The 18,210-nt window shown below is 46.1% G+C and overlaps 1 protein-coding gene across 1 annotated transcript; it reads left to right on the forward strand.

The window, feature by feature from the left end:
* Nucleotides 1-6,027: 6,027 nt before the first annotated feature.
* LOC136285847 (phospholipase A2-like) lies at nt 6,028-17,293 on the forward strand. Its single transcript, XM_066177358.1, has 4 exons — nt 6,028-6,148; nt 9,280-9,445; nt 13,839-13,945; nt 16,978-17,293. Exons 1-4 carry the CDS (start codon nt 6,106-6,108, stop codon nt 17,139-17,141), a joined length of 480 nt encoding a protein of 159 aa, XP_066033455.1. The 5' UTR covers nt 6,028-6,105; the 3' UTR covers nt 17,142-17,293.
* Nucleotides 17,294-18,210: the final 917 nt, after the last annotated feature.

The following is an 18,210-nucleotide window of genomic DNA, read 5'->3' on the forward strand; positions in this document are numbered from 1 at the left end:
CAAATGAGAAACTAAAGGAGACAGTGCACAGCAGACTATGTAGATAGGCAGCACTGGAATATACTGGCAGAGCTGAGTGAGGATAGTGGTTTAGAGTTGTCAGGGTTGAAATGTACTTGCAAAGGTGGAATAAGAATTTTATGTGCTGATTGGTATTACGCCTTCCCCACCCAGGCCATCCCTTCCTCTGTCTCCCAGGAGAATCTATGAACACACCTCTGTTTACATTAACTTTACAACCAGAAAAGAAAAAAAAAAGTACCATTTTGCTCTGTTGAGAACTGCCCATGAATTTAAACAACAGCCTTCCAAACACTGACAGATCAAACCAAGTATTTTAGTGGGCTTCTGAGTCTGGATTAGTATCACGAATCTTGGTGTCATTGGTATGAATTTGTGTCATGGGTCTTTCAGCTTTGTCTCTAACAGGGGTTCCTGTTAAATGAGCACATTTATGTTAGTCATTCTTTTTCAGGGAACTCAGAGGCATTCTAAGAACTTGTTTCGGATACCAGACTGTATGTTCATCTGTGTGTGTGTGTTCCCTGGTCTCCTGTTGGATGATTCACACTAAATAGTTCACACTAAATTGCAAGACAAGCATGAAATTTGAAGCAGCCAAACCTCTTGGTGGATCTCACAGGCTAAAGAAGCTTGAGGGGTGTCATATTGAAAGAAGACACCTTTATTCAACCTGTACCCATTTACTTTATCTTTGAAGTGGGAAATGTCACCAGGGCTCTAAATTGAAAGGCATCTATCTCAGGGTGTTCAGCTGATTATGCATTCCTGGCTTTTGCTACAGGCAATGCTCAATGTGGTTCCAAGGAGATGTCACCACTTGTCCTTGGTTTGTATCAACAGCAATGTCCCCAGGTGGTGATGGCAGCAGGTTCCGCACTGCCAGGGCATTCTGTGTTTATGATTTCTGACCATCTGTGGCCAAAGGACATTGACTGCAGTCTTGAAAACCTTTTTGGAGTTGCAGCCCTCTTCCCCTGACAGCTGCAGTGGGTTGTGTGAGTTCCACCAAAGCCCAGCAGTTCCTGGAGGACACCAGGACCTCTCTGTTCCAGAGTGAGCCTGTCTCTCAGGCTGGCTGCTTGCTCTACAGCAAAAGGGGAGAACAAACAAGGAAATGGGTGCTTCTGGAGGCCTCAGCGTAAGAGTGTCACTAACAATTGGGAGAAAAAGGCTGGGAAATTCTTAATGATCCCAGTGACAACAGAAGAAGGCAGCTGGGGCGTGTCACCACCTGCAGTGACTGCACAGAAATGGGACACCTGCACCCCATCTCTCTTCTGTGGATTGCATCTCCTCTTTCCATGGCTTTTGGAAGGAATGTGTGAAGGGATGCAACTCTGGGTTTCATGTGAAATGAATGGACCTTGGTGGTTACAGATCCCCATGAGGGCTGGATGGAGGCAGCTGTGAGGGTGGCAAGGCAGCCTGCTGGGGTGGTGCAGCTCTTCTCTAGCTCACAGCCCACAGTGTTTACCCCACATTCAGCAATGCTGATAAGGAAGAAGCTGCTGCTCCCTCAGCATATCATATAACTTTCCTGCTTTAACTCCCTATCATTTCCTGACTCCTGTCAGCTCCACCTGCCTTCCCTCCAGCCGGTTATACATTCAGACCATGAGGTCCACTCCTTCATGGGAGGAGTGCAAGAAAGTGTGCAGAAGGGGAACAACATATGTACAAATTACTTCAGAGGGGAAGGTTCCCCCACAGTCAGCTCAGGAGACAGCACCCTCTGAGACTGCTGGGAAAAAACTGCGACAGTGAAATCTTGAGAGAGGTGGCCTTTCACCTTTATCACCTGAGGGGGGGTGTGTGACTACAGACAAAAGCAGGCACTGACTTTGAGAGGGTGCTGCAGGCTGGAGCCACCCAGCTTCACTATTCAGAAATGCCACCATCCAGATGAGACCAGCACACAGCAGCAGTGAAACTCAAGGACATGCATACTGGACACCCTCAAACCAGGAGGCACTTTTAGAACCCCTTCTGGGGCTGACTTAGAAACTGGAAACAACAACAACAACAATAATAATAGTACTGTCTTTCCTCATTAAAGACTGACTGGGCTTTATCAGCACTAAAATATGTGCAGACCTTCCATGCAAGACAATATTAAGCAAGACTGTTTATTTATTATATTACATTACTGTGTTAACTCTATAACTGGTTATGTCACCAGAAATCATGTGGCAGCCTTAGATTTACTTTTCTTCCTCCAGACAGATAATGTGGAGTTTGCTTCTCTTTAGAACTGATTTTCTCTTCTAATTCTGACTACCCAACAGTCATTCTGTATCCTTCAGTCTCCAGTCTCCTGGTCTTTGGAGGGGCAGATCCTTTAGGGAATCTCTAATGCTCAAGGTATTGCAAGAAAGCTTCCTCTACCTCCTATAGTAAAACCCCTTGGCCTGGACAGTAAAAGCACCACTGATTCTGCTGATGCTGAACAGAGATCTCTTCTTGTGGTTGGTGGCAACATCCACTGTGATGGCTGGGTATTTCATCTGAGGAAGCACAGCCTCTGGGAGATGAAGGACAGCCCACTTCTACAAGAACATCTGATATCTTGAACTTCATTGGGTAAGCCTTGCTAAAAACTGTGGATTCCTTATAAATCTCTTCTCCCCTTCAGCTGAAGACTTTTCCCAAATACTGTTTTTCAATAACAAGCCCAAGAGTATGAAGTGCTACCACCCCTGAGGGCCAGCTGGTTTGGTGGTACATGCCAAGGGAAGCGTTTTCAGCAGAGACAGTTTATCTAAGAAACGGCCCCCCAACAGGAAGGATCGATCCCCACACAAGTGACCTGAGGCTCAAAGCAAGTTCATTTTGCCTGCAGTTTTGGACAGACAGTAGTGTGAGTCTGAGTTTGATGAGATGACGTCCAATACTCTCATGTGCTGCCTCTTGCTCCTAGTGAGAGTGGAGCTCAAACAGGTAACATGAAAAATTCACATGGATGGGTGGAATTGGAGAATTAATTTTATTTTCCTAAACAGTACTAGGAATGCCCTCATGATCTCAGTGAATTTGTTGTAACATAGTAAGAACATGATTAGCATTTAATACTATTTAATAAATAGGCTGATTAACTTAGGCAACAGTAATCAGTCCTTGCACAGATTAACAAACTTGACCAGTCAGTGGTGTGAAACAACCATGAGGATATAATATATTAACTCTGCTTTGCATTTTAAGGTTGAATTTGGGCATCCCTTCCTAATACCCTGAAGAAGCCTTCTTCCAAAGCTGAAGATACATTTGGCTATGATAAGAGTCTCTATTTTTTTATTTTGTATTTGTTGCTGAATGGGGACCAAAAAACTAATCTGTAATTTGGGCTGTGAGAATGGGAAGAATAGAATTAATTTGTGATCTGAAACTTTATAACATCATTTTTGATCAGGTTTATAAGTCAGCAAGGCTTTGGAAGAACAAGATTAAGTGTCTGTTTTCAAATCCAAATTATTCTGATAAATCCAAATGAGAATAAATAATTTTGGTGACAGTTCCTCTGGATTTGGGGACCCCAGAAATCCTGTAAAGCATCTGCAAGGTTCCTCACAACACCCTCTTGGTCCCCAAGTAAGAACTGGGCCAGCCAGGTGCCTGCCAGGGGTGGGGTTTACTCTAACAGGGTGTAGTTCAGCCAGACCCCACATGGTGTTTCAAAGCTTCTTTGTTGCACTTCTGCCAGGCCCTGTGTCCATAGAGTTTTTGATCACAGCACATCTGTCCCTCAGCTTCCTCTTTCTGCAAACTTACGTGCTGAAGGTCAAACATCTGCCAGCAGTAGCTCACACACATAAGCAACCCTGAGCACAAACTCAGGCTGGGTGGAGAATGGATCAGGAGGAGCCCTGAGAAGGACCTGGGGCCATTGGTGGATGAGAAGCTCAACATGACCCAGCAATGAGCACTCACAGCTCCAGTGCCAGCTGCATCCTGGGCTGCATCCAAAGCAGTGTGGCCAGCTGGTTGATTCTCCCTCACTGCTCTAATCTGGTGAGACCCCACATGAGGCATTGCATCCAGCATAAGAATGATGTGAACCTGCTGGAGCAAGGGAAACCAGGGGAGGGCAATGAAAATTATCTGAGGGTAGCAGCACTCCTCCTATAAAGACACAGTGCTGTGGCTGTTCATTATGGAAAAAAAAAAGGCTCCAGGGAGATCTTACAGCAGCCTTCCAGTACCTAAAGGGGGCTACAAGAGAAATGGAAAGGAACTTTTTACAAGGGCTTGAAGTGACAGGACAAGAGGGAACGGCTTTTAAATGAAAAAGAGTAGGTATGGATTAGATATTAGGAAGAAATCCTTTACTATGAGGGCACTGAGGCACTGGGACAAGTGTGCTGTTTTGCATCCCAGAGATGTGGGTGTCCCATTCCTGAAAGCATTCAAGGTGAGACTGGATGGCACTTGAAGCAACCTGTTTGAGTGGAAGGTGTCCCCACCCATGCCAGGGGTTTCAAACGATTTTTAAGCTCCCTCCCAAGCCAAACCATTCTATGATTCTGTGATTCTGTGATTCTATGACTCTGTATGATTTGGTATTGTGAATTGAATACAGGAAAAATTACTAAAGGGAGTTTCCAAGGGCAGAAGCTTTGCAGCTCCTCCCGAGCCCCTCTGAGGTAGTGCAGGGCAGGGAGCAGCTGGGTGAGTGGTGTGCTCAAGTTGTTCTCCCCCCTCTCCTACTGCCAGCACATGGCCCATCACTGGGGTGGTGGTGGGCAGGAAATTTCAGACTGGTAATTGTAATGAGATTTACTCAGTCCTGCTGTCTCGTTTGCCCTGTATCACAGGCACCCAGGATGTACTGTGCCTTGAAATCTCACTTGGCAAAGAGTGATGGCAGCAGCACTGGGACAGGACTCAGCAGAAGGGAGCCCCATAAATTACTTGCTGATGACCTTTGATTCCACTACCAATGTGTAGCAAGCAAATATTTAAACCCATGCCATTCAGAAGGGAAGCGCAGCTTTAGCATGTAGAACTCAGGCAAGGGCTGCTGCTATGATAGCCCTGGGCTGTGCCTGGGAAGGGGCAAGCAGCCCTCTTCCACTCCAGCAGAGCAGCCCACGCTGCCCTTCATGCCCACACCAGGGAAGGGGCAGATGCTCAGACCCCAACAAGTTGGGTGGCTGCTGTACCAAGGAAGGCAGGAGTTTTAAAGCTATTTCAAGCCCAAAGACAAAATAACTGTGGCCATTCCTCCTGCCCACACTGCCTGTGTCCCCATACAAGCGGAGGCTGTGTGACAGGGTGCCCACCTCTGGATCTGGCTTCCTGCTGTGACCAGGGCCCCAGAGGGCTAGACCCAGCTGCTGGTCTTCTACCGTGGCTGGTACCCACATACAGAGGAGTCTTCAAGAAATCTATTGGTGTTAGTCAGGTGCAGCAACAGGCCAAGAGGGTATTTATCCCTCAGAGTGGTGCCAAATTAGCTCTTTTGGTCAGTTTATAATTAGGTACTTGCACTTAACAGTATTCTTTCTGTTGGATTTTTATAGTTTTGTCTTTTCTTTTTTAAACATGAAAATAATCAGTCTTAAAATAAAATAATTTAAAAAAAATACCCTGGGAAGTGATCTATAAAAGGAGAAAATCCTTGCCAAGGGAATGCCACAGCAGCGAGCCCAAGCCACAGAAAGCCCGGTTGAAGGCTTCACTTTGCCGCAGCTTCTCAGAGGTTAACCAGGGTCTGTGAGCAAAGAGCTTAAAGAAGGAGCCCGGCTTAGTGCCTGGGTCTTGGGCTGTCCCGGAGCCTACCAGCCTAATGCCCTTGCAGCAGCCCCTCCCTCCCAAAGGCGATGCTGGGCAAACAGAGGCAGCCCTCGCCCCGTCCTCCCGCAGCCCGGAGCCTCTGCGGGGCCAGCGCGGGCCGCGCCGGGCCCGGGGGCATCGCAGGAGAGGGTGTTTCGCCGCAGACGGGCGCAGAGCCACGTGTATATAAAGCCTGGGGCAGCGGCCCGGGAGGATTGTTTAGTACAACCACACCTCGGCTGACTTGGCAGCACGGCGAGGCACTGCCGGCAGCTGAACCCCGGAGTCCCCGAGTGTGGGAGCGATCTGCCCATGGGCCCCCGCCTGCTGCTGACACTGGTGCTGCTTCAGGCAGGTGAGTACCAGCTCTCGGTCCCTCTGCCCTGCCCTGCCTCCCCCTGCCCAGGGACGGCCTCTCCCCTTGCCATCAGCTTTGCGTGCTTCGTGCCAGGACCTCCGTGTGATTTGGCCAAGTGAGGGGGAAAAAGTGTCGCTAGACAATCCTCAGTTTTCCAGTGAGGGACGGTATAAGTGAGCTGCCTGCCTGCCTTACTTCCCAGCCCCAGCTATGGTTTGCATAAACTGTATAAACACAGGGCTTTTTCTTTTTTTAATAGTTTTCTGCTACAGAGTTGGTAGTGTCCGTGTTTCATAAAAATACCTTCTTTTTATACCAGTGGCCATGGAGTGAGCAGTTTTCAACACATCTGAATTTAAAATCTTTTTTTTTTAAATTCTGTTTATGAAAGCCATAAATGACTGCTAACATAAACCCCTACACACAGAGGCAACAAAACACTAAACTCGCACGTCTGAAGTTATACCTGCAGTAGAGTTTTAAAAGAAAAAAACAACCCCCTGCCTTCATTTACAACAAAGGCTGCCAGTTTAAGCAGGGAATAGTGCTAAGTTGTCAGATTCACCCCTGCTCACCTCTCTGCAGGTACACTCTTCTCTAAGGTGCTCCATTAGTAGTTTAACTAATGATTGGACATGCTGCTAAAGGGACATTTGACTAGGAGCAGGCTACTGTGGAGCCTCAGACTTTTTCAAGGCTTTCCTGACTATGTTGGCTCAGCTGCCTAGCACAGAGAAAGCAGTTTCAGTTCTTGGTCAAGTTATTAGCTGTGCACCTGAATATTAAAAATGTACTTGCTGGGGTTGACCTCTCAGCTGCAGCAGCGTGCCGCTGGCTCGAAACCCAGACAGCTTTCAAAGAACAGGAACATCAGAAGCTGCCTGGATGCCTCTTGCAGAACACACAGCCCTAAGCACACTAATTGAGTCTTTTGGACTCGATTTCCTTTGGGGCTTTCTCTCCACTTTCATAGCTGCTCTGCACTGTAATTACAGTTCCTTGATCCCCAGAGATATCCCCAAAAGAAGAATGGCCTTTCTTCTTCTGGGTGAGGTACAGTTACCTTACACCAGCCTCAACCATTTTCAGCCAGTGGCCAACAGACCAAGCCCAGAAGTCCGGGCTTAAGAGGCCAGTGAAAGACAGCCGAAAAAAAATCAAGCTGCTTGTCAGAAGGCTGGGATTTTTACAAAGACGTTTTTGTCTTCACTGGAACATTTTCAGGGTCTGCAAACTGCAACAGGTTGAAAAAGCATAATTTATACCCCCAAATCCAAAGCAGTTTACTACTTGTGATTTCCCCTGAGACCTGAGCCCCCTTCTAACTCTGGAGCCTTGCTGTTTAGACAAGGAAAATAAGTGGTCTCGTTAGTTCTCAATAAAACCCATCCAATGTGTTTTTAGCAAGAAACCTGAACACTCAAGTAGTGTTTAGGTGAGCTGCCGCTTACTTTTTCAGGAATGTGCATTTAATCCCCAAGGAATGCCCCAGGAAGCAGACAGAGGCTATGTCAGGACAGCCTGAGGCGTTGATCCCTGGGGTGAAAATGGTGGCACCTGCTTCTGGTGAGGGGTCAGGCTGGGAGAGGGAGCAAAGACTGGCCTTGTCCTTCATGAGGAGAGACCCTCCTTTATCTTCACTGCCAGTTGGATTGGGCTTGGAAGGCAAGCTAGCCCAGGAGATGCGGGAAGAGGCCCAAGCAAGGCGATTAGAGGCTAGGTTTTAAAAGGAAAGCAACTGTTTTAATAATAGTATTGAGACCTTGGGTGGTTTAGGGGATTAATTAGCCCATGTTTGCACAACACTTTGAAGAGGTCAAGCGTGCTGCAATAGCCAGGGGCAGGCGGCAAAGCAACTTCAGTGGTGAGTTCCCAGCTCCCAGGCGTCACCTCCCTCTCCATCCAAGCATGCTGGCAAGTCCCCCTGTTTGATTTTGGAGTGGCTGTGCATGGTTGGGATGAGCAGATGGGTCAGGCTTTCAGGCTGAGGATTTTCATCCTACCCATAGAGCAGTGTAAAGTGCATTTGGTCCTTCACAGTAAATCCAGGCATGAAATGCTCCTATTATAGTACGAGAAGCAGCAACGTTTGCAACTGAGCATCACAGTGGTTTGAGTATTAGGGGCAGGGTACTCTCGGTTTCCGTAACAGTTACTGCAAGACTGAGCCTGTGGTTTCTAAAAAAGTTCCAAATTAACATGCCAAATCATGAGACTGTTCAAAAGACTTGTAACTTAAAAATCTCCAGACTGGTTTGGGTGGCCATCCACACACTCCAGCTGACACAGAGCTCCTTTCTTCTTTTTTCCCCAAATTAGAGCAGCCCACCTGTTATGACTTAGGTGGAACATAATAAGGGAAGCAGATGGAAGTGTTGCCAGCACTTCCAGAGTCTCAAGAGAAAGCGGCTATACATACATCTTGGCTAATGGAGGCACCTTGTCCTTGACAAAGTATGTACTCTACAGGCTCAGGGGCGTGTAGCTGTCCCTCTGTGCAGATTAATAGGACCATCAGTATGTCTTGCCTCCTGGAAAATGGGTTAAAAGATCCTGAATAGTAGGGGAAACTTGGATAATATAAGAAATCTTGAGCAGCATAGAAACTTCATTTCTTTCCACAGAGCCCTGGTTAGGTCTGGTTGCCTGGCTGTGCTCTGCTGCTTCATGTCCCAGTCAGGACCATAGCACAGCTGGAAAACTGTCCCAGGTTTGGGAGCTCTGGGGTGCAGTGAAGGCCAGGTGGCCCTGCATGATGCTGGCACAGACCCTGCAAACCTTAACAGCTTGGACTCTGTGATGTGCAAGACCAGGCACACTGCTCCTGGGCGCAATACACCTGCAATCACACACTAGTACACCAGAACTAGTAAGTCCTGCTTGAATTGAGCTCCTGTGGAAGAAATAGCATGCTTGGGTATTTCTGCATCCACCTTTTGATTATCCTAGACCTCAGGCAAAGTTCCCTGCAGAGTACCCTTTGCCAGCTGAATGTCATTACTATTTAGATTGTCAGGACTGCACCCAACCAACTAGTCAAAGCCAAACCTATCTCCCTTTAAGGACTGTAGGAAAATCAGTAGCAGGCGTGTTTAATCCTTGTGTGTAACTGTGTCCTGTCTTTGCAGTTTGGAAAGGTGCTCTGGGAAAGTCCCATTCGCTGCACACTCGAGGAATCATTGAACTGGCTGGAGCCATAACGTGTGGCACGGGACGGTCTCCCTTGGCATATATTGGCTATGGGTGCTACTGTGGGCTGGGAGGACGAGGCTGGCCTAAAGATAAAACAGACTGGTAAGAGAAACCTCAGCTATGTGTCCAGAAGCAGTGCAGATCTCCCTGCTTTTTTTCTGTTTGTGCTACTGTGACTCCACTGACTCATTTGTTGCCTTGTGGGCAGGGAACTTAGTATGTATGAACATACTGGGGATTTGTGAATGATGACCCATGTATCACTTGGGATTTGAATGAGGGCTTAACCTCCTTCTGGATCACACCAAAGCTCTTAGGACCTTGTACTATGTGGGGTAGAGGGCAAAGGAGAAACCAGGATGTAATTTCTTGAAATAGCTGAATTTTTTTTCATAGAGATCACACCCTGTCTGACAAAAGGAGTGTTATCCAAGGTGTTTGGAGGGTTATTTTAGCCAGGTCCCTAAAATGGAAGCACTGCAAATATCACTGTTTATCCTCTTGAAGAAATCCTTATCGTTGCAAGGAATAATCAAACCTGTTGGCTGCATTGGCTGTTAGTTCACACTGAGTCAAGGTAGAACAATAAGGGAGAGCATGGTGTTATTTCCCCTTTTCTTTGTTAGAGGGGAAGATGTTGGGCTTGTTATTCCCTACAAGTGTCAGAGGTATTGCAATCAAAGGCCTCTTTCCTGTACTGTGCAATGAGCATAAAGAGAGAAAATGAGAATAAAGCTGAGGATAGTGGATTTTTATGTGTCCTGAGCCTGGTATTTGCAATCTTGCCAGGTTTGAGATATCAAAGTCAAAGCTCACAAGTCTATCTACAGTCAACAGACCAGGTGCTACTAGTAAGTAAGCTCTGCTTTTAGTAGGGGTGAAAGTAGTCTGCAGCTCACTGGGAAGGAAACTGAGCTTTCCAGAATACCTTGCTGCTGGAAACATTGCAGGTTGCTACAAAACCAGATTTTGCTGAATTAGAATAACAAAAAAAAAAAAGGGAAGGGGGAGAGGGAAGAAGAAAAGATGTCAAGGTTCAAAATCTCTGTGGGCATGAAAGAGAAGTTGTCTGTCCCTTAAGACTAATGGAGACATCTTCATTACTGCAAGGATATGTTTCACTCCCAAAGCCCTCTCATGTCCCTTTGTCTGTGAAATATTTCATCTATGAAACAGTATAAATGATAAGTAACTGCAGTAATATCTCTTGACCTGCTCATCACAGTGTGCTTCTCACAGTGCTTGTCTACAGCAGTGTATGTAAGGTGTTTTATTTTTTTTGTTATCCTTTAACAGATTTCATAATAAGGCCTTGAAAGTAAAACATGACTTCACTAATTTGGAGTACTGCTTTTATTGAAAAGCTGAGCAGAGTGACCTAAAAGCTGTTTTCCACAGAGGCTGAGTGACATCCAAATTTATATGACCCTGGGAGATGCAAGTAGTCAGCACTCCTGGAAAAGAGAGAGTAAAATATGGCCATGTGTTCATCAGCCAGTGTTTCTGCTGTTGTTTAAATTCCACAGAGTATTTTAGGATTTTATCCTAAAGGCAGAAAATGAGACTTTGCAAGTGGAAATGCCTCAAAATATCAGATAGTTTGTAAAAGGGAAGCTTGATCCTCTAAGTACATTCATTATTATTCCTTAGCTGCAATGCTTGGCTGCTGTAGAAAAACTTAAAAGTGTTATTTAGGTTCTTAGCTAGGAGGAATCAGCAATGCCACACTAGATTCAGCCCTAAAATTTTCCATTTTCTGTTTGCTAGAGAAATACTGATATTTGTTACTAAGAACTACTGCAATGATTAGTGTGGTTGAGTACCCCACACCTGTCTAAGTGACCACATTATTTTCCATATTTGCCATTCTAAAAAAAAAAAAAAAAAGGTGGCAGGATATTGGCTGTGAGTGACAAATACTGTTATTCACCTCCTTGACCTTCTAGGTTTGTTACGGAGACCCTTACAAAAGGAGTAATTTTCTTGTGTGTAATTCAGTCAATCTGTCTAGACAGGGCTGGAGTGCTTCTAAGCACCTCTCTTTTATGTGCAAAAGAAAAAAAGCCATTGAGTGGGTAATCCTTTTATAAGGTTTATTCCACATACTGACTTTGATGTGGTGTCAGTAATTACCTTTTCCCTTTTGTTCCACTCTCACAGTTCCATCACTTCAAGGCATAATGACATTTCTTTCACACAGAGTCAGTAGATTTGTTTCTCCTTCTTCTTTCTGTTTCCCTGGATTGCTGCAGCATCTTCGTTATCGAGTAGGACCTGAGGGTGCTCTGCACTTCGCTGAAAACACCATGAAAGGCAGGGTGCATCTATGACTCATCTAAGTCACAGGATTATTAAGATTGGAAAAGATCTCTAAGATCATTGCGTCCAACTGTTAAATCCTGGCAAACTCAAAGAGAAGAGTAAGATTTCCCCTCTGTCGCAACGTTAAAGCAAAAGGAAAAGACACAACAGCAATGAGGGTGTTGTTGATGTGACAAACACAACGTGACAAATTCTTACCTTATTGGCATTTGGTCGACAGCAGGGGTCTGGCCAGCTGATCCCTGCGGACCAGCCGGAGCTGTCGGTAGCCATTAGGGCTGTCTCGTAGCCCAGCCGTGATGAGCAGGTTGTTTACTGCCCAGGTGACACAGTTGTGTTTGCTTGCCATCGCTGATGACCGGCGCTCTGCCGTGGTGTTGGCTGCCTCTGTTTGTGTTGGTGGAACCGACTGTTAGCAGGTTATTAAAAGCTTAGCCCCACTCTGACCCAGGTGCAGCAAAGGGCACTTCCAGACAGGAGGGGACCATCTGAAGGTGGCAAAGGACAACAATAAGATTCCTTAGTCTTCTTCCTTGGCTGTTCTTTCAGATTTTTGTAAAATAGGAGCCAAAAGTCTTCTTGCTTTGTGTTGGAGGAAGCTACCTGTCACCTGCTGTAGCTGTGGGGATCATCAGGAGGAGCTGCTGTAAGGAGAAGCAGAATTGTGTCCCAGATCCTGCGGTCCTGCAGAGTTTATGCAACGTCCCCTGGTTTTGCCAAGCCAGATAAGGAGCAGCGAGTTCTCACAGCAAGTTAGAACACCATTTGCTTGTGCAAATTCAGTGCTCATTTGCTTGTCCTTGCCTAATCCACAGAACATCTTTTGCCCTCTACAGTATCTGTCCTCACTTCTCCTACCTCTCTTTCTGTTTGTTCCCTCTGGCTCTCTATAAAGAACAATTCCTTTCCCTTGGCACAAAGGCTCCTAACACTTCCCTTTGTCCGTCTACCTTCACATTGTTCTTCCCCGCACTCCCCCATCACTGACACCAACTTGACTTCACACACCTGTGGTTTCTATAGCTGGCATTGCCCTCAGCCCAGCCTGATTTGTGGCTCTCTACCACAGCCTCCAGTGCTCAGTGTCCCATATATGAGACACTAGTGATGGGCCTGCTCTGCTACCTATCATTCCCCTGAGGATGGATTAGGCTTTGCTGGAGCTTCAGGTTTTTTACGTAAAATCAGCCTGCCTCAGTTTTTCCCAGTTAGTAGAGTGTTTCTCTGTAGAGTCACAGTGATCTTGCAAAGATGCCTTCTGGAAATAGAGGAGATCACTGCTCTCTGGCTCCAGCCTCTGACCTTGCAGACCTGCTGAAACAACCTTTCTTATTCAGCAGAGAATGTCTTTAAGTGCTGAATATTTTCTCAGTGGAATTTGAGTCCCTAAACTACCAGAATAAAATTCAAGTGAGGTCAAGTTTTCTATAAATTCAGAAGTAATTGATAGTGAAAATTATCTCACTAACTAGTCCATAGGAGAGATGTCATCAGCTGAGCTACTCATCCTCATTCCCTCTGTGGTCAGTGAAATGCAATTGCACTTTCAAATCTGATGCTTTTCACCCTATGTTAGATCTCTGCAGCATGAAAAAGTGACCTATGGGGCAAACGTGCACAGAGGGAAGATAGGTGCATGCCTTAGATGTAGATGGTTTTTGAGGTTCTTAAATTAACTGATATGAATTTCACCATTGAAACTGATTAATTTGTAGCCTCCCCTCAGAACCTTTATGGGACAAGGAGCACATGGCAGGTCCAGGTGAACTGAAGAGATGAAGCTGCTTGGTGATACCGAGGAAGGCAAGAAATATCCCAATTCCAAGTTTTGGGATGGGTCTAAGTCTAAGCCAGTGTGCCACAATAACACAACTTACAGGAACATTTCTGCTCCCTTTCAGCCAGATTACCATGTCTTGACCACACATGCTTTCACGAGGGCAAAAGCTCAGAGGAAGAAGCACGGTGGTCATGGGAGCAAATGTGGCATTAATGGGCTCCTGAGACACGTGAGCTTTCCCAGACATGCCAGGATACTTGCTTCATCGACAGATGATGTACTGACAGGCGGGGGTGAACATTGCTGTCGTGAGCTGTGTGTGACCAAAGCACCCTGGTGCCAGCAGGCAGGATGCGGGAGGACACCCAAACTCTCTCTTTTCCTGTCTCCCAGGTGCTGCCACAGGCACGACTGCTGCTACGACACGGCAGAGAAGGAAGGCTGCAACCCCAAGGTGCAGCGCTACCAGTGGGCGTGTGAGCAGAACACCGTGCAGTGCGGTAAGGAAAGGAAAGGCTCTCATGTCACATGTTCTTCCCTCCCTCCCTCCCTCCCTCCCTCCTGTGCAGGCACCAGGCTGACCAAAGGGCCTTGGGGGCCCCAGAGGCAGGTTTGTGTTTGCCAAGCTGATTTCAAAGCTTCTTTAGGCAATGTCTGTTCTCTCCCAAGCTCTCTGCCCATTCCTTGCCAGAAGCTGGGAGGAAAGCTGGAGGCCCAGCACAACCCATTCCAGGTAACCTGAGATCTCCCCAGGCTGAAGAGCAGGAGTGGGGGCCATGGAGCCCACAAGCCGTCTTGGTTTGGCAGGGATGCAGACAACTTTCTGGAGATTTTTGCTCACTGGAATTAAGCATGCCTCTTCCCACAGCTGTGGGTCTTCAGGGGTGCTCTTTCCATTGCAATTCTGGCCCTCCCTCCAAGCAGGACTGTCCACTTTTTACTCCTCTTTGGCACTGCTAGAGAAGAGCCAGGTTACTCAGCATGGCTGCAAGACAGGTTAAATAGGATGTCAGGCTGCACCTCTGCCCGTGTGGGGCTCCAGCCTGAAGTTCTGGGGTTCCAACAGGGATTTTGAACAATGTAGAATCAAATGCTCATGAGTACTTCAGGCAGACAGCAAATGTGGGCTGTGCTCAGCTCTACAGCTGGTACCCCATCAAGAGGGTTTGAATTGCACAGTCACAACCCATCAGCATCTCGCACAGTTTGTTTTGACATACACCAGATGACTTCAGTCTTAGAATTTGTCACTTGTATTTTTAAGTCTCCAGAAAGCTCCTGGTGGTAAAATCCATTGTAGAACACTTTGTAAGTTTGAAAAGAAATTGTGAGAGTAAAACTTAGCTCCATAATCATCAAAGTCACTTGCTACAACATTAAAAGACTATTTCTGCCTTATCAGAAAACCATAGTCTACTGGTGCAATCCTCAGCCTCACCAGCAGCTGAAGATCTGCCAGCAGATAGGGGATGGGACACAGCACATCTGCAGTTGTTCCTTTCCAAGTTCCAGAACAATCTTTTAAATACAAAGTGCTGGCAAAGAAATGTGTCACTTTAATGCACAACTGCTCTCCCTCCAGCCTACCCATATTTCCATACTTGTCTGATATTTTCTGCTAGCCATTTTACAGGAAAAAAATCCTGTTTCTCTTTGCTGTGAAGGAACAATCCAAGTTGCAGATATGAGATGTATCATTGAGTCCATGGAAGTGGACATAGGAGTGCAGTGGGCTGCAGTTGCTCTGACTTGGCCAACAAGCAGGAGTTAAATGAATTTCATTAATTCCTTATCTGATGTCCAGGCAAGACCTGATGCATCACTCAACTGTTCTCCACAAGCCCTCAGCAGGCTTCACTCCCCCTGTTACCCCTGGTGAGAAGGAACCATAGAAATGTGTTTTGAAGGCAAGTTTCGTATCCTAGGCTACAGTACGGCAGGTTTTACGGGGATGTGAAGGTATAATGTCTGATCCCATTCCAACAAAAGAGATGAAGGATTAAATTTCCAGGCACACTTGCTGAGCTCAGGGTAATGATGTCCAGAAGTGTTAGAACTGTTTGCACTGTCATTTCAATGCAAAGGAATAAGATGCCTGCTGCCTGACACTGTATCATAAATCATGTAAAATAAACACCAACTCGTTTTACTTGGTATTTCTCCTCATTTTGCTACCATTAGGTAGTTTTGTTTGTGAAATGAAAAAAACTGGCAATACCATATTCTTCAGTCTAGATATGCCATCACCTGTAGGCAAATTCCATTCAGTAGATAGCTGGACTACAGAAAAGGCTGTTAGTTGTGGGGTCTGGTAAAAAAAATTATTCCTCTCTAAAAGAAATGTTACAAAGCCAGACTTTTGTACTCACATTTGATGAACAGTTGCTGGCACCGCATAGGAAGAGCTCAAGTAGCAGAAGGGCAGGGAAAGTATCAGACAAGACTGATAGCTAAGAAAAAAGTGTCCTTAAGTCCTCATTGACCCATAAAACACTTTGACCAGTAAATACATGATTATTCAGAGCAGCTTAGGAAACATGGGCTTTTCTTATTTTTCAGATACAGGGTTGATCCATCAAAGTCTAGTGAAGTCTAAAAAGATTGCTATACTCATTGCAGTTGGTTTTGGAGTGAAGTCCACCTGCACTGGCACGTTAAACTTTGCCTAGTGCAGGGTTTTGTGGCTGTTAGGTAACCCATAGTAGCAGCCTCAAATAAACAAGGCACTGTGCCTTGAAATAATGTTAACCCAACAGCTGCACCTAAACCACCTATAGGTGGGATGAGGTTCATTAACCCAAACTCAGTCATTGGCAATGTAGGCTTCTGAACTAGTGGCTTTGATGTTATTTATGATAATGTAGCCACATAGTTGCATTCTGTATAGTTCCATGTATGACTTTGATCACTTTGTTAGCTGCTGGCTCATAAAAATCAGGTACCGGGCCCTGCTGCAAAGCTCCTTGGCTCCTCTGCTGTGATCAGAGAGATACAACAGCAACTGACACAGCAAGAGTGAAGGATGCCTGGTGAGTGCTCTGATGCCTTCAGGTTTCTGAATATCCCTCTGGGAGGCTCCTCCATTCAAAGTAGTGTTTTTTTCTTTTGAAAACAGTCTGTTTTGCAGAGGGAGGAGCTAGAAGGGAAATTCACCAACTGAGGAACAATGGAATATTTTTACCTCAGGCTAAGATAAAATAATTTTCCTTTTTAGCTTTGACTGTTGAATTAAACCCTCATAGTTCAGACAGTTCTAGAAGCAGGGAGTGCTCTGTGCTGAGCAGATTTTTATAAGCATTGCCAATTTACATTCAACTGTTACTTTCTGATGCTCTTTGTCACAGTTAAGGTCAGACCTGTTGACAGAGAAGGGGCAGGGGAGGGTCAGATGCACTCACAACACAACATTTTGGTCTTGCTGCCACAGCCTTTGATCCCTAAGGGCTGCTTTTCTAGGGAATTTTTCCTCCTAAAACTGTTCCTTGCCTTTAATACAGAATCTCTCATCCTCGGCTCACATTTTCTTTTGCAGATAACCTGACAGACCGATGTGAAAAAATGGTGTGCCTGTGTGACCAAGAAGCAGCCAAGTGCTGGGGAGCAGCCCCATACAACCCACACTTCATTCTCTGGCCTGACTTTTTATGTGGACAGACTCATCCCACCTGCCATGTTGGATATGGGGGGCCAGAGTAGTCTTTTTAAGACCTTTCTTCTAACAATTTGAACCTGAAGGTGGTGGAATAAATTCTTTTTCCTCATTTTCCAGATCTAACAATGGTGTGAGAGAATTTCTATCAGGCCAGGATGTATGGGGAGGAGAGACAGACCAGAAAGGTGTGGTGGTGGAGTTGCCCTCTCTGTGAGACACACTTGGAATGTATCAAGCTCTGCCTTTGAGTGGACAAGAAGCAAGTCAAGAGCCCATGTGTTAGGAATAAAGGGCAGACAAATAAGGGTGACACTGTTTGGGGTGTTTTCTACAGGCCACCTGAGCAGGAGAAAGTGGATGAGGCTTTCTACGGGCAGCTTAAAGCAGCCTCACAGTCACAGGCCCTGGTTCTGGTGGGGGACTTTAACTACCCTGACACCCGCTGGAGAAACAGCAGGTGACAACAGTGATTAAGGGACTGGAGTGTCTCTCCTGTGAGGAAAGGCTGAGGGAGCTGGGTCTGTTCAGCCTTGAGAAGAGATGACTGAGAGGGGCCCTCATTGGTGTCTGTGAATAACTGAAGGGAGGGTGTCAGGCTCTGCTCGGTGGTGCCAAGCAATGGGACAAGAAGGCAACTAGTAGGATCTGACAGACAAGGAGTTCCACCTGAACAAGAGGAAGAACTTTACCGTGCAGGAGTACTGGAACAGGTTTCTCAGAGAGGTTGTGGAGTTTCCCTCACTGGAGATAATCCAGACCTGTCTGGACACAGTTCTGTGCCATGTGCTCTGGGAAGACCCTGCTTGAGCAGGGAGGTTGGACCAGATGATCCACTGTGGCTCCTTCCATCCTTACCTAGTCTGTGATTCCATGACAGAATAACATACATGCAGAGCAAAGGGAAGATCTTGCTCTGATCATGATCATGATCATGATCAAGATCTGCCTTTGCAGAAACAGATGGTTTGGAATGTGGTGTAGTGGGATCACATCTCCTGTCACCAAATATTGCACTTTTTTTTTCTTAATCATAGAATCACAGGGTAATTTGGATTGGAAGGAGCCTTTAAAGGCACTGGAGACACTTCTGAGCTGTGTTCAAGGGTAAGCAGA

The sequence above is a fragment of the Chamaea fasciata genome, unplaced genomic scaffold (genome assembly GCF_029207755.1).
Source record: "Chamaea fasciata isolate MVZ Bird 193981 ecotype frontalis unplaced genomic scaffold, bChaFas1.0.hap1 SCAF_2, whole genome shotgun sequence".
NCBI classification, from domain to species: domain Eukaryota; kingdom Metazoa; phylum Chordata; class Aves; order Passeriformes; family Sylviidae; genus Chamaea; species Chamaea fasciata.

Coding starts and splice junctions, on each gene's coding strand:
- LOC136285847 (XM_066177358.1), top strand. CDS start 6,106: ATGGGCCCCCGCCTGCTGCTGACACTGGTGCTGCTTCAGGCAG. Junction 6,149..9,279: donor ACTGGTGCTGCTTCAGGCAG/GTGAGTACCAGC, acceptor CTGTCTTTGCAG/TTTGGAAAGGTGCTCTGGGA. Junction 9,446..13,838: donor CCTAAAGATAAAACAGACTG/GTAAGAGAAACC, acceptor CCTGTCTCCCAG/GTGCTGCCACAGGCACGACT.